At 37.3% G+C, this 12,879-nt stretch overlaps 1 protein-coding gene across 2 annotated transcripts in view; it reads left to right on the plus strand.

Annotated features, from left to right (window-relative positions):
* The first annotated feature begins 5,668 nt into the window (after nucleotides 1-5,668).
* The window catches only part of LOC149278354 (histone-lysine N-methyltransferase PRDM16-like), a 173,192-nt gene continuing 165,981 nt past the window's right edge, over nucleotides 5,669-12,879 (plus strand). The window contains exon 1 of one of the 2 annotated variants that reach the window (XM_089502085.1): nucleotides 5,669-6,010. In XM_089502085.1, the coding sequence (XP_089358211.1) occupies nucleotides 5,684-6,010 (327 nt within the window). In that variant the 5' untranslated portion in view covers nucleotides 5,669-5,683. The remainder of the gene's footprint in view (nucleotides 6,011-12,879) is intronic. The other variant, XM_089502086.1, reaches the window with a different exon arrangement.

Consider the following 12,879-nt stretch of genomic DNA (forward strand, 5'->3'; position numbering starts at 1 on the left):
AACATGTAGTAAATGAAGTAAGGTTTTGATTTTGTACATTAAGGTGGATTTAAAAAGCTGCAACTCTGTAGCAAAGCTTTAAAAGCGATGTTGTCACCATGGCAACCAACAGAATGTTTCCACTGATTGGACAATTCCATTGGTTGCCATATTAACTTAGCTGGGAAATTAGCTGGTTTGACCTGGAGTCTCCAAGTGAGTTGCTGTTTACTTGGAGCTCTGAGTTGATTTCTTCAATCTCTGGGCTGGGAAGAGGTTTTAGGGTCTGTCAACTCCCTACTTAGGCCCCTCCTGCTCTTGCCAAGTTTATGCTTACTCCCTGCCCACTTCCCACCCTTCAACTGAGGCTTACGTAATTCCTATGTTAGTTTAGCCCCACCTCTTATCAAAGCCACACCCCCTGCCTCGATCCTATAAGGAGCAGGAGAGGGGAAGCTCCAGGCAGCCTTCCCTGGGAAGTTCCTAGGTATTTATATTAAAGTGTTATATTTCTTATACATCATTTTTAAACTCAAAATAAATGAATTAACAAGCGTTACACAAAACTTACCATTATCTAACTTTGCTCCCCAGTACTTATAATTTTACTTAGCAAAATACACCTTTTATTAATAAGCAGCATTTTCAATTAGAAAAGACAGGAAATTGGCCACAAAAAGCATTATATTTGCTGCAGTTTATGAATATGAAAATATTAATGCAATTTCTCAAGCGTTTTGCTTCTTTTCACCTCTCTCTCTCGCCACTCCTATATTTTTCTCCGGGGTAATGTCTGCAGCTCAATTTAGGACATATAAGTTGTTATTGATTATTATTAATATTTATCATGTTTGCGAAAATGTCTTTTCCCAGTGCTATTAATCTGTTGTGTTAATAAACGTCAGCACTCCTGTCTGCTGCCCTGGGGGGGAAATAAGCAGTGAGTCGAATGACAATGAAATTCAGCAGGAGCTAGAAATGGTAACATTTTACTGGATACATTTCAAACCACTTCCCCGCAATATACCGGTACTATGTGTATTGGTTCCTTATAGTAGCAAATGTTCCGTAAAAAAAAAAAAAAAACTCTCCAAAAAACAAAATAATATTTTTTCTGACTCTCTATGAAAAACCAAGTTGCCAATTTCAACCCTCTGATGTGTATTACCAAACAGGGGCGCCATCAGAGGGAGTACAACCAGTTCAACTATATGGGGCCTAGCCTCTGGAGGGGCACCACAGTCCCAAACTGGTGTACTCCCTATTCACACCCCTACCTTGAATTCTCATGCCTCATTTTTAAGGTACGGACTTGTAACATTGTAGTCAGGGGAAGGTGCGGGAGAGCTCAGACCAAGTTGACTTTTTGAGGGCCCCCATCACCAACAACGTCACAAGAGAAATGCTAGGAGCAAGAGAGCGCCATTTTTTTCCTCATGGTGACTTCCCAATGCAGGCTCGATGGTTGTGCACGCAACACAATGGGAGCGAGTGGCCCAAAAAAAGCATGGGGTGACTTTATTGTTTTTTTACTTTGGAAGGAGTCTGCATTTCTGCATCACGGGAACATATACTCGAATTATATCCACAGAGTCTCGCACATGTGAGTTTTGCACTCTAATAGGCTTTTCAGTGAAACTATTTCTGATGCCTGGCTGACTAGCTTTTTACTGGAAATCTAATACTGGCATTTAGTGCTGAGTTATTTGGAAACCCTCCCTGCTGGTTTTACTGTATTCTGGAATATGCGTTTTGGGGAATACTCCAAATTATCGTTACAGGCTTATTTTCCTATTTGAAAAAAAATAAATCCTTTAATTAAAGAACACACTTAATTTTGCCTTTATCACTTAGCTGTTACTCTTTTAAAACCTCGATAAATTATATGCTACGGTTTACTTGTTAGAAAGATATTATTTAGGTCTTGAACGCATACGTTTTGAAGATATGGTTACATTATTTTCACCCAGCAATTCAGATCTGGGGACTCCACTTTCCCAAGGTGTTTGTTATAATTTCTTTCTTTTTTATGTAGGATGAAAATGTAAGATCTTAAGTCCACACACACCTTATGTGAGGCATGCGGGGGAATTTGTGGTTGATGAACAAAGATTTCGAACGTCTAACTGTATTGCATGCATGTTATACTAGAACAGGAGGCTACTAGCATTCAAATAAATGTGCAAATAGAATAAAATAGGTGAGAGAATTTTAATTTTGCCGATTTCACCCCTGTTCGGAGATTCCCATGTGCAATTTAAACCACTGCGGTGTAAATTGCTTAATTTGCATAAAGGGCAAGTCGTGATGTCACACACAAACGACTTATTTGAAATTTCTTTTTTATTTATAATAATTGTTACCCCTTATAAGATGACCTTTACCCTTCTTTAAGTCAAGTGGCCTTTATTATTCTTATAACTTAATGTTGTACTTATCATAGAAAAAAGGCCTCATCGAAATTATGATTTTTCAAAGTTAAGTGATCATTGTTAACACATGAGTTAAACTTGGGTCAAACAACCAATTTATGCATATTTAAAAACTCAATGTTTGATTTGAAACAAAGTCTTTTAATTATTCTTTAAAGACTGTTCGTTCACTCTTAGCCAACATGTGTTCCAACTAGGTTGCTTTTGCTTAAATATAGTTCTTTCTGCCAAAAAACACGGATCTTGAGCCAAGATTCCTGATTACACAGCTTTAGATTTTGGGATTGTAGCACAAAGCATTAATTATTAATTTGTTTTACTAGTGGATAGTCCCCTGAGCCACAAAAACACATGGTTAGGGTACCACTAAGAAAAGTCCAGAGAGAGAGAAGATAGATTTGGATTATGGAGGTTTTCCTTGAGTAGAAATGCTCATCACTTTAAGAAATAATTCGATTTTGACTTGGCAATTTTTTGATATGTTCGGCTATAGGAAAGTGAAAAAAATGAACAAAGCTTTAACCAGAAACACTTCCAGAAGATGTAATTTCTGTGTTCACTTAAACCGAAGTAAGGTTCTTCCAAACATGCATATATATGAATCAAGGACAGGCTATGTGAGCCAGTTTGGTGGTTGGTGGCACTAGGCTACTTGCCCCTGGGCCAAAGGTGCCAGCCATCCCCTAAGGATGGGATAGATCAATGACTTGGCATTAGTGTTTCAACTGCCAATATCCAAGATGGTGGATGATGGCTTTATCCCACCTGCCACCATGTTTCCCCTGCTACACTCATAGTGCACAATATTTTCTAGTAAAATTTGAGATATTCTTCATCATCCAATTAATTCTCCATTTTTTTTGTTGGAATGTTATCCCTAACTATGATAAAAATGTGTATTTTGTTGAAATACTTTGTGTTAATCACAATGCAATAAACTCATCAGATCATTCTAATACTTTTTTCACATAGTCTGTGCAACAAAACAGTTGATGTCATCCTAGTTCGCTTTTGGGGAATCCAAACACGTTTCTGAAATCGATATGTAGCTTAAATGGCAGTCCTATAATAGTTAAAAAAATTTGGGGTGAGAATGAGTTATAGTGTTGTTCAGATCCCAGTAGTATGTGTGTTTTTTCAGGTTATATTTTAGGCATAACTTGGAATTCTGTGTATTTGCTCAGGGTATATGATCATTTTTGTGTCTCTGGAGAAATATTCATCATTGCTGGTAGTTGTGGTGTCTGGATCCATCCACTCTTTCACCTACTAGCTAATTTCACCTATTTTAAAGCGCACTTGGGGATGACCACTCCTTTGAAGCTCCGAGGTTTGGTTAGATCTGTAGAGCTAGAGTTTGGCCAGAAAAGTTACCTAGTTCTTTTTGGTAGACGATGATGATGGGAGCTATAGTCCAGTCTGCTTGTTCTTCAACCCCTGCTAAACACATTTCAGAAACCTTTATAATATTTGGACATAGACTGGAGGGATTGGAGAGATATTTCTCCAAATTACCATAATTTCTTACATCTTCCTCATTTCCTCTACATTTGAAAATGAATATTCAGGCTTTGGCTTATTTTGCAACCTCTATGAGGCTGTGTAGAAATTGCCTGGACACATTCGTTGCCAATGTATTTTATAAAGAGATGACATATATTGTTGTTTTATTTATTTTTTATCATTTAAAAGGCACATAGTGTATCGTTAAGCTAACAAGCTGTTGCGTCTAAGTCCCATGAAAGTTTCTGTTTCCAACTTGGCACGCATGCAAAAAAAAAAAATCTTTGTACAAGTGAAAACTGCAATTTTTGCTGGGTGCTATCCTCACTTGGATTACATCAGAGGTCAATCATTAATATACACCATGGGAGTCCTCTCCGTTTCTCTCGCCCCACAATGAAGCAGTTGTTGTTCTTGTTATCATAGTGGAAACTACTGTTCAGTATGAGGGCAGTCATGCTGCCTCTGTGTTTGAAAGAAGACAAATCTGTCCCTTACACTGTCCCAACCTCTCGTAGAGTCGGAGAGCTGTGTTTTGTTTCACATTCTTCGTAGAATCTTGAGCAGGAATGCAAGCAGAATCCCAATCACCTCTGCATTAATAGACAGTTCTAATGGGCTTTTACTTTGAATGTCTAGAGTGACAGAACACAGTGATATTCATTCTTTCAGCAGAAACTATACATATCAGCCGATACGCCACTATTCTAAGGGGACTTAACATCATCAGTCTATGAAAACGAGCATTTATTGCATTTTGTAATGAAAATAGTGTGACGGGTAACAGGGGTGGGGGCATAAATGAAATTCTACTCTTCGTGTGAGTCTTTCTGCCAATTTAGTTATTGGCAAGCCTTTTTTAATTTATTCTGAGCTCAACACAAGGCCAAAGCTAGAATGATATATAAATGCACACACAGACACACACACACACATATATATATATATACATATATATATATGTATATATATATATATATAAATATATGTATACATTGATATATACATTGATGCATACATACAGCCTGCTTTCATGTAGTGGAGCCATTAGTAAAATCATTAACCCATACCTCTCAGCTGTGTAACCAAAGTCATGAAATGCAGGTTTATAACACAAGAAAATAACATACTGTTGTGTTGCAAGGATTTCCAAAATCATAAAAAGTCATGTTCTTGGCATAACCTCAGAACAAGTTTTGAAGCAGTGATTAGAAACACTCCAGCCATAATGGCAGCCTGGTTAACAGTGATTGTAGGCCTGTGTTGGGATTGCAAGTTACAGTAAAATACATACAAATTGCACTTCACTAAATCTCTCTATCTACTCATCATTCTCTCATGGGCAACACAACTGTTTGTCTTTTAAATGCTGCATAGGCAGCCTTATTGAACAATTAAAGGAGGCTGATTTAAATGTCCACTTAAAGGTTGAGGATCATTCAACAAATTCCAGGATGATGTGGAACTGGGGCAAAAAACTGTCAGGGCCCTGGAACAGTATGGGGATCAGTTCTGTATCTAAGGTGGATGTCCCACATGTCCCAAGAGCCCCATACCCTGACCTCTGTTCCTGGTGGTCTAGTGGGAGCAGGTATACTTGTGCCGGTGCTGTGATTACAGAGCCTTAGTTGGCATCTGGCAGGTTATCGAGAGCTACAGTTATATAGTAGGGCTGAAAAAAGTTCATGTGATACTGAAATAACCACAAAATGTACCTAAATACAATTGTGTCCCTTTCTCTTTTAGGTGACAGTGACCTTGTAAATAATATGTATGAGCCAGACTCGGATCTCCTTGCTGGTGAAAGTGCAGAAGAAGAAACCGAGGACAGCATCATGTCACCCATTCCTGTAGGACCTCCCTCTCCATTTCCAAACAGTGAAGACTTTACCCCAAAGGAAGGTTCACCTTACGAAGCTCCTGTATACATTCCAGATGACATTCCAATCCCACCTGACTTTGAACTCAGAGAATCTTCGACTCCAGGAGCTGGTCTGGGTATATGGGCCAAAAAGAAGCTTGAAGTGGGTGAAAGACTTGGGCCATACATCATGATGCAAAAGACCACATTAAAGGAATCCAATCTAGGATGGGAAGTAAGTCAAATCTCTGCCTAATTAATCGCAGCTTTTGTCTTCTCTATTATGGTTTTAGAAAAGTTAACTCGGCAGAAAATGGCCCAAAGCTGAAGGATATGGGTGGGAGTCGGTTTATTCCGGCTTGATATTTATGTCTTGTAATTATATTGTGGTGTTCAGAAAACATGTTAAGGTTTGTCATAACGCTTGATACAAGTTCTGCAATATGTTCTAATATGTCAATATTTTATTTCATTTATCAACAGTTTCAAAATCTAACCCATCGGATCTGCAGTAGTTATAACATTAGGTTCTAAAATGATTTTATAAAACATACTACAAATACCAAGGACCTAAACTTCCAATGAAATCACTCTTGTATGCTTTTATATCATTCATTATTATAAACTTATTTTTATTTAGTATTCCTATAGATCCAGGGCCGGCCCAAGGCAAAATGCCGCCTGGGGCGAATTTTAAAATGCCCCCCCCACTTATCTACCCTTCCTCTCCCTCCGTCCCTGCCGCCCCCCCCATTATCTACCCTTCCTCTCCCTCCGTCCCTGCCGCCCCCCCCTTGTACTTACCTTTCAGCAGTCCTGCAGTGAGTCTCCCTGTTCGGTCTCGGTGCCGGCTTGTAATGCCGGAAATGAGGAAATCTTCCGGCACTCAGCATTACAAGCCGGCACCGAGACCGAACAGGAGGACTCGCCGCAGAGGAGAGAGAGAGGGGCGCCGAGCGGGTACTGACAGCTTGGTAAGCGAAAACCACTCGGCGCCCCTTTCTCTCTCTTTCACTTTAAAAAAAAAAAAAAAAAAAAAGGGCTTGGGGCGGTTGCCCCACTCGGCTCCATTGTCGGGCCGGCCCTGTATAGATCCTTATTAAGTTCTGTGAAAACCTAAAATGTACTTAACCATTCCATTTGCAATAGTATAAATATTTTAATGTACAAAGTAAAATAACTGATTCGTCCAGAAAAGGGAACAATTAAACATTAGCACAATATATGTGAAAATAAAAATGTGATAGACGTCCATGACTATATTCCCATTGCCGTCCGAAAGACTTTTGTCTAGCTGGGTCCTTGCACTGAAACTGTTAACTTTAGCATCACAGGTAATCTAAAATTTAAATGCCTGTGCGTTTGATTGATGTTTACCATTTTAAAGACCAGGTTCACGCAAAACTGTTATTCGTACCGAGGCATGAGCAGTATACACAATTTATTCTCCCGGTATCTCAGCGGAAAGATGCTTAGCCTGGGGGATTTCTCATTCAATGCCCCTACCTTTCCCATTTATATATGTATTACAATACAAACTATTTACTTAAAACTCATTACAGTCATTTCATGGTTAGATGATGCACTTGTTATACCTCTATAAAACCTGTGTGAATAAAACTCATCTTTTTTGTTGCTATTTTTTTTTTCTAATCTTTAGTGCAGGCTGTGAAATGCGTATGACGCGTGTCATAATTTAAAGTAAAGAGAAAATGTCAAATCAATGGGTACCCACAATTGGAAATAAATTATCTTCATGCTTTTAGCTATAATAATATGTAAAATACCAACGGAGGATCAGGTTGTGACGATTAGAAAATCCAAGACAAACGTGATCTTTTGATACATGAGCCCCTTGTAGTTACATGAATGCACAATTTGAGTACAATACTAAAATGAGTACTTTGTGAAATGATGAGCCTTGAGACCCTTTAATGACCCATCCTTAAATCTAAAGATTTAGTAACTGGGTCCTTATTTAACTTCTGTGCATGAAAAACACAGAATATCTTCAATATCTGTCCATTAAATCTGAGAATCTGCGTTTGGGGTAAACCCCCAAAAACTCATGGCGTTCCAAGGCATAAGAAAGGGTGACATACAAGGTGCGTTTCACATTAAGCACTTAAAAGATTAAATTAAAATACTCAGTGCTGCCCATCTGACCACTGATCAAACTGTAAATATACTGACCTTTATGCAACATTCATTTAAAATCAAGTCAATAATTCAAATAGATTTTCTTGATGGATTATTCCATTCCGCTACTAAAGAATTTAAATCATATAATATTCTCTTTGTCATTTTCAAGTGCGTATCCTATATTGTAAAAATAGAAGGAATAAAAACTAACCTGCAACACAGTAATATTTTATTTCATATCCTGAAAACAGTTTTTTGGTACGAAGCTACACTCTATACTAAAATTAGCTAGAATTCAATCTAATGTGTATTCATAACGCATCTCGGGATCATGGGATGATCATTTCTTTCCACTACTTAGAGACGGTTTTATATTATAAGTTATTTACAGGTGTTTATAGAACAGGTGGCCATTTCAACTTCAAGCTCTATCCATAAAAAAAACTACTCACTTTTTAAGGCTCTATTTGGGCGAGAAGCTCACTAAGGTTGTTCATTCACAATGCATCATGAATTCAACACAAGTCATCACAATCATGTACTGGTGTTGGAAATAAAAAGTTCCCCCATAACTATGTAAGAGGTACTTATCTTTTCTTCCTCCAGGTATTTTGGAAACATCTTTCTGGAATGGTCAGGGCGCCACATGATGTGAGCCCCATCATAGGACATAGGCCACTTTCTTCTCAATTGCATAATAATAACTGGATAAAACAATGCCTGTTTTTTTGAGGGGGGGTTTGGCAGTATGCATTCATAGGATAGGCAGATGTATGATGTAATACTGATGGCATCTCCATCTGTATATAAAGTTGTCAGCTCTAGTTGACTTGGTGGTCTACTGAAGCCATAGGAAATATTATCTACATTTCTTTATAAAACATGTACAAATCAGCAGCCCTCTGTCATTTAACTGAAACTCACATGAAGATCACCCAACCGGTTAAGCATCCATGGAGCTTCAGGTTAGCGACAGTTGGAACTAGCGAGCTACAGGTCACCTACTATTGTAGGCTGGACTTATCTTGCAGTTGAAAGGCTTCACTATTCTAGGAATTATATGGTTTTATTAATACTATATAAACCACAAGCTATATAAATCACATACATACGATATAAAAATAAACTAAAAATAAATGAACTTGCGCTAGCTTTGTCATTTACATTTTGCACAAAGGTCCTGTCTAGGCTTGATCTGATGGATGTTCTAATGACTCAGAGTTAAGATACAAGTGACTTCTCAATGTTTGCACTGCAGAGGTGAGTGAGAGTAAACACCTTCGGCACATTTGCCAAAGAACTTCAAAAGACTTCACAGATCGTGACCAAGGATTGTGGTTTAAAAGGATTTCTATCAGTGAAAAAAAAAATATTGTTCTATCTTATTTGAATAGTTATCACAGAAATACCAAACCCTATACAGAAGATAATTTTAGTCATTGGGGTTCATTGAGTTGTGTGTCTCCAGGACCATCTCTTAAAAAAAGAGAGCGACTTTATACTAAGAGCGTAAAGTGTGTCTTAATTCCTACCTGGAATTGTTGTCCAGGTTTTTGAAAAGTTACAACATAGTGCCATAACTAACCTCATTTACTCAAAATTAAGAGATTCTTTACATCAGCGACTGTTGTAAAAGGTGTCAAATGAAGCATTTCAATTAGTTTCCTGTACTAAAACATTCTCCCAGTTCCTCCACCCATCCTTAATAACGCTCAATGCCGCTAAATGTATTTATTTATCCTAAAATATATTCACATGAAAATATTGAACTTGCCCTTAGGCCTCACGCAGAGCAGTGGCCCCCAGCCGCCACCACGCAGAAGCAAACGATGGACGACCTCAGTAGTGTTCATGAGCCAGTTGGGGAGATCAGTGATATCCTTTTAACCGGCCCATTGAGTAGTGGTGTTATAGGGGGTATGAGGCTCCCTGTATGGAGTAGAAAGGCTGCCATCCCCCTGAACCTCTTCCCCTAGGCCTAGTCAGCCTAGGCCAGGCTACGTCACTCTGCGTTAATCGCCTTTGAGGGAACTGGACAAGGAATATGCATTTGAGTGACCTTGAGACAACTTTCCTTGTATCTTATCCTAATACACGGCTATATTTACCTTTTTATTTTAAAGTAATGTTCCATATCTCTATTAGTCATTGAACCTCAAGCCTGGTACGGGTAGTTTCTGTTATTTGCCATTATGTTGACTTTGTTATAATATTTATTTTTGGTGTACGTGAGAATACTTTCTCTCTCCATGGTGTTCCTCATGTTTTGTGGCATTTCTTTGTTCTCTGATCCTGACCTGACAGCTACCTTTTATAACAGTAGTTAGAATTATTTGCCCTTGCGCTAACGTCCTCAAACACAATCACGGACCCACCCAATCATTATCATTTTGGCCTTGCATTCACATTTCATTTAGATAGATTGCTTGCTTTGTGCCTCATCCTTTATCTTAAAGCCCTCTTTCTGCATATGTAAAATAAAAAAAAATGCATCTTGAAACCTAACCAACTTAAAACATACCATTAGATTAATTATTAAAATGTAAGCGCTGTCTGCCATTTTCCAAAAATAGAGAAAAAATACTGTTGATCTTTATCGTTCCGTTTTATTTTTAATAAATATTTCTGCAAATACCAGCTGAGCCTTCAAAGCCAAATTAATCGTAAATTAATTACTTTTCGTCATTTCAGAATTTACTATCTGAATTTGAAACTTGTCCGCAATAGACCTAATATACGACTTGTTGCGAAAAGACAGTCCCAAAGAGAGGGGCAAATTTGACAGGTTTTCCAGAGAGAAAAGAAAATGCTATAGTTTCTCTTTTCATAGAAACAAGAAATGTTTATTTGTTAATAAAATCTCCCAGACTTGTCCACCAGAACAATCACAAATTTCGAAATCTTGGACCTCAAAATTATTTTTAATTAATGCTTGTTCAGATTTTACTAAAAAAAAATATATTATTTATTATTATTTCTTATTATAAATAGTTTTTTATATATTTTATTTCATCTTTGTATTATTAGCTTTTAATTATCAACTGATTAATATTAATGTCCATTGAAACAAAATGAGATGATTTTAGATAAATCTTAATAATAAATATATAGAATATACCTTGAAAATTATTACTTTACCAGACCTGCTCAGATTTAATAGAATATTATTGTTTTATATTTCTTTTTTTTTTCTAAAAGGAAATCATTTGGAAATAATCATTGGATCCCTGTTACTCCGTAAATGAAATTTTTCGAAATGGCTTCGGGTGTGTAATATGTTAAGAAAAGATGCATCCACATTAAAGAGGCCTTTTTTATTTTGTGAAATGTGATTGAATTTATGCATGCCTGCCTGCTGACACAGTACACACAGAGTCAAAGGGTCTTGAATAAATCACACAACATTTTCAGTTTATTGCCCCCGTGGAGCAAAAAAAACCAATGATTTTGATCATTTCTTGAGTAAATAATGGCATTTATCATAGCACTGTTTATTTTGCTAATTAAAAGATGGCAGTCATTGACAACTAAGAGAAAATTACTGCCTCAGAATGAATGGGTCTATATGCTATAATTCATTCAACATCAGGCAGTTGGAAGGGTTCAGAGCAAGGAGAAAAAAGAAAAAAGGAAAGAGAGAAAAAAGAGCAAGAAAGAAAGAAAGAAAAAGAGATAAAGATATAAAGAAAGAAATAAGAATGGAGTACTTTTTACAAAGGAAGTGGAGATGTGACAAAAACCAAGCATTTTTTTATCCATTTTTTTGATATTGCTTAAAATTTTTAACTAATCTAAAAACTTTAAATAAATAACACTTCTAACGTCGGAGTATGAATTTTTTATTGACGGTAATAGTTTTGCTTTGGACGCTCACAAGACCTATTTAGTTAAATGATTGTCCTTAAGGTTGAAGCGCAGTCAGATAAAATCTTATCAGTTTTATCTAGAAGGACGGAGACAAAAAAATCAACATTCTAAATATTGAAATTATAAAATTAGTCAAAAACAGTATTTCATTAAAACTAGCAACGATTATTAGGGACTGTTTTAGTGGCACCGTTAAAAAAAAAAAAAAGATTGTGGGATATTTCCGTTTAGGTTGGAAACTTTAGAAAGAGTTGTAAAGAGGTTAATGAGATGTTTTGCCTGCAGACAGAACAGAAATACCTCTATGAAAATATGAGTAAGAGTTCCACAGTTAAATCATAATATTATTTCCATAAGCGGGAATAAGTCAGGAGTAATGGAGATGAGTTCTTAGACTTTAAATAGATCCTTCTTACTCACTCAAGACAGAAGGAAATAAATATTTTCTATTCGTATTTTAGGAGTCATCAGTGCATACCAAGTCCTTTTAAAAGTGTTTTATCATCTTCCTCCCTAGGAAGAATGACTGTACTTGGAAATAACCCCAGATCTGGATAAAAACAAACGTAGAAATTGTGAAAACAGAAAAAGATTGAAGGAGCACACAGGAAGACTATATTTAAGTCACTCATAGGCATTAGGAATTCCTCATCTCTTAGTGACCACTGTGTGAATCATGTCGCACTAACCTTGGTTACTTGGCTGTTTAATAATTCGAAATAAACTAAAAACACTCTTACATATAGATAGGAATATGTTATCAATAAATTACCCTCCTTTTATTTATGTCCTTAACCTACAGGCGTCTATCTTGGTGTGACGATTTCTCATAGCTGGGAAGTTTCCAGGTTTGACCCAGAGTCTCCGGGTGAAGCTTTGCTGAGTCTATGGGTCACTTTTTTAATTCTCAAGGCAGGGGAGTGGTGTTTGGTCACTCCTACTCTCCACCCACTTACCACCCTTTCCCCACCCACTTACCACCCCTTCCCCACCCACTTATCACCCCTTCCCCACACACTCACCACTCCTTCCCCACTCTACTCCCACCCACTCCCTTCATAATGTTAACTCAGTAAAGGCCATCTGGGGCTACAT

The sequence above is a fragment of the Sceloporus occidentalis genome, unplaced genomic scaffold (assembly GCF_023333645.1).
Source record: "Sceloporus occidentalis isolate IW3139 unplaced genomic scaffold, rSceOcc1.0.p SCAF_193, whole genome shotgun sequence".
Classification (NCBI taxonomy): domain Eukaryota; kingdom Metazoa; phylum Chordata; class Lepidosauria; order Squamata; family Phrynosomatidae; genus Sceloporus; species Sceloporus occidentalis.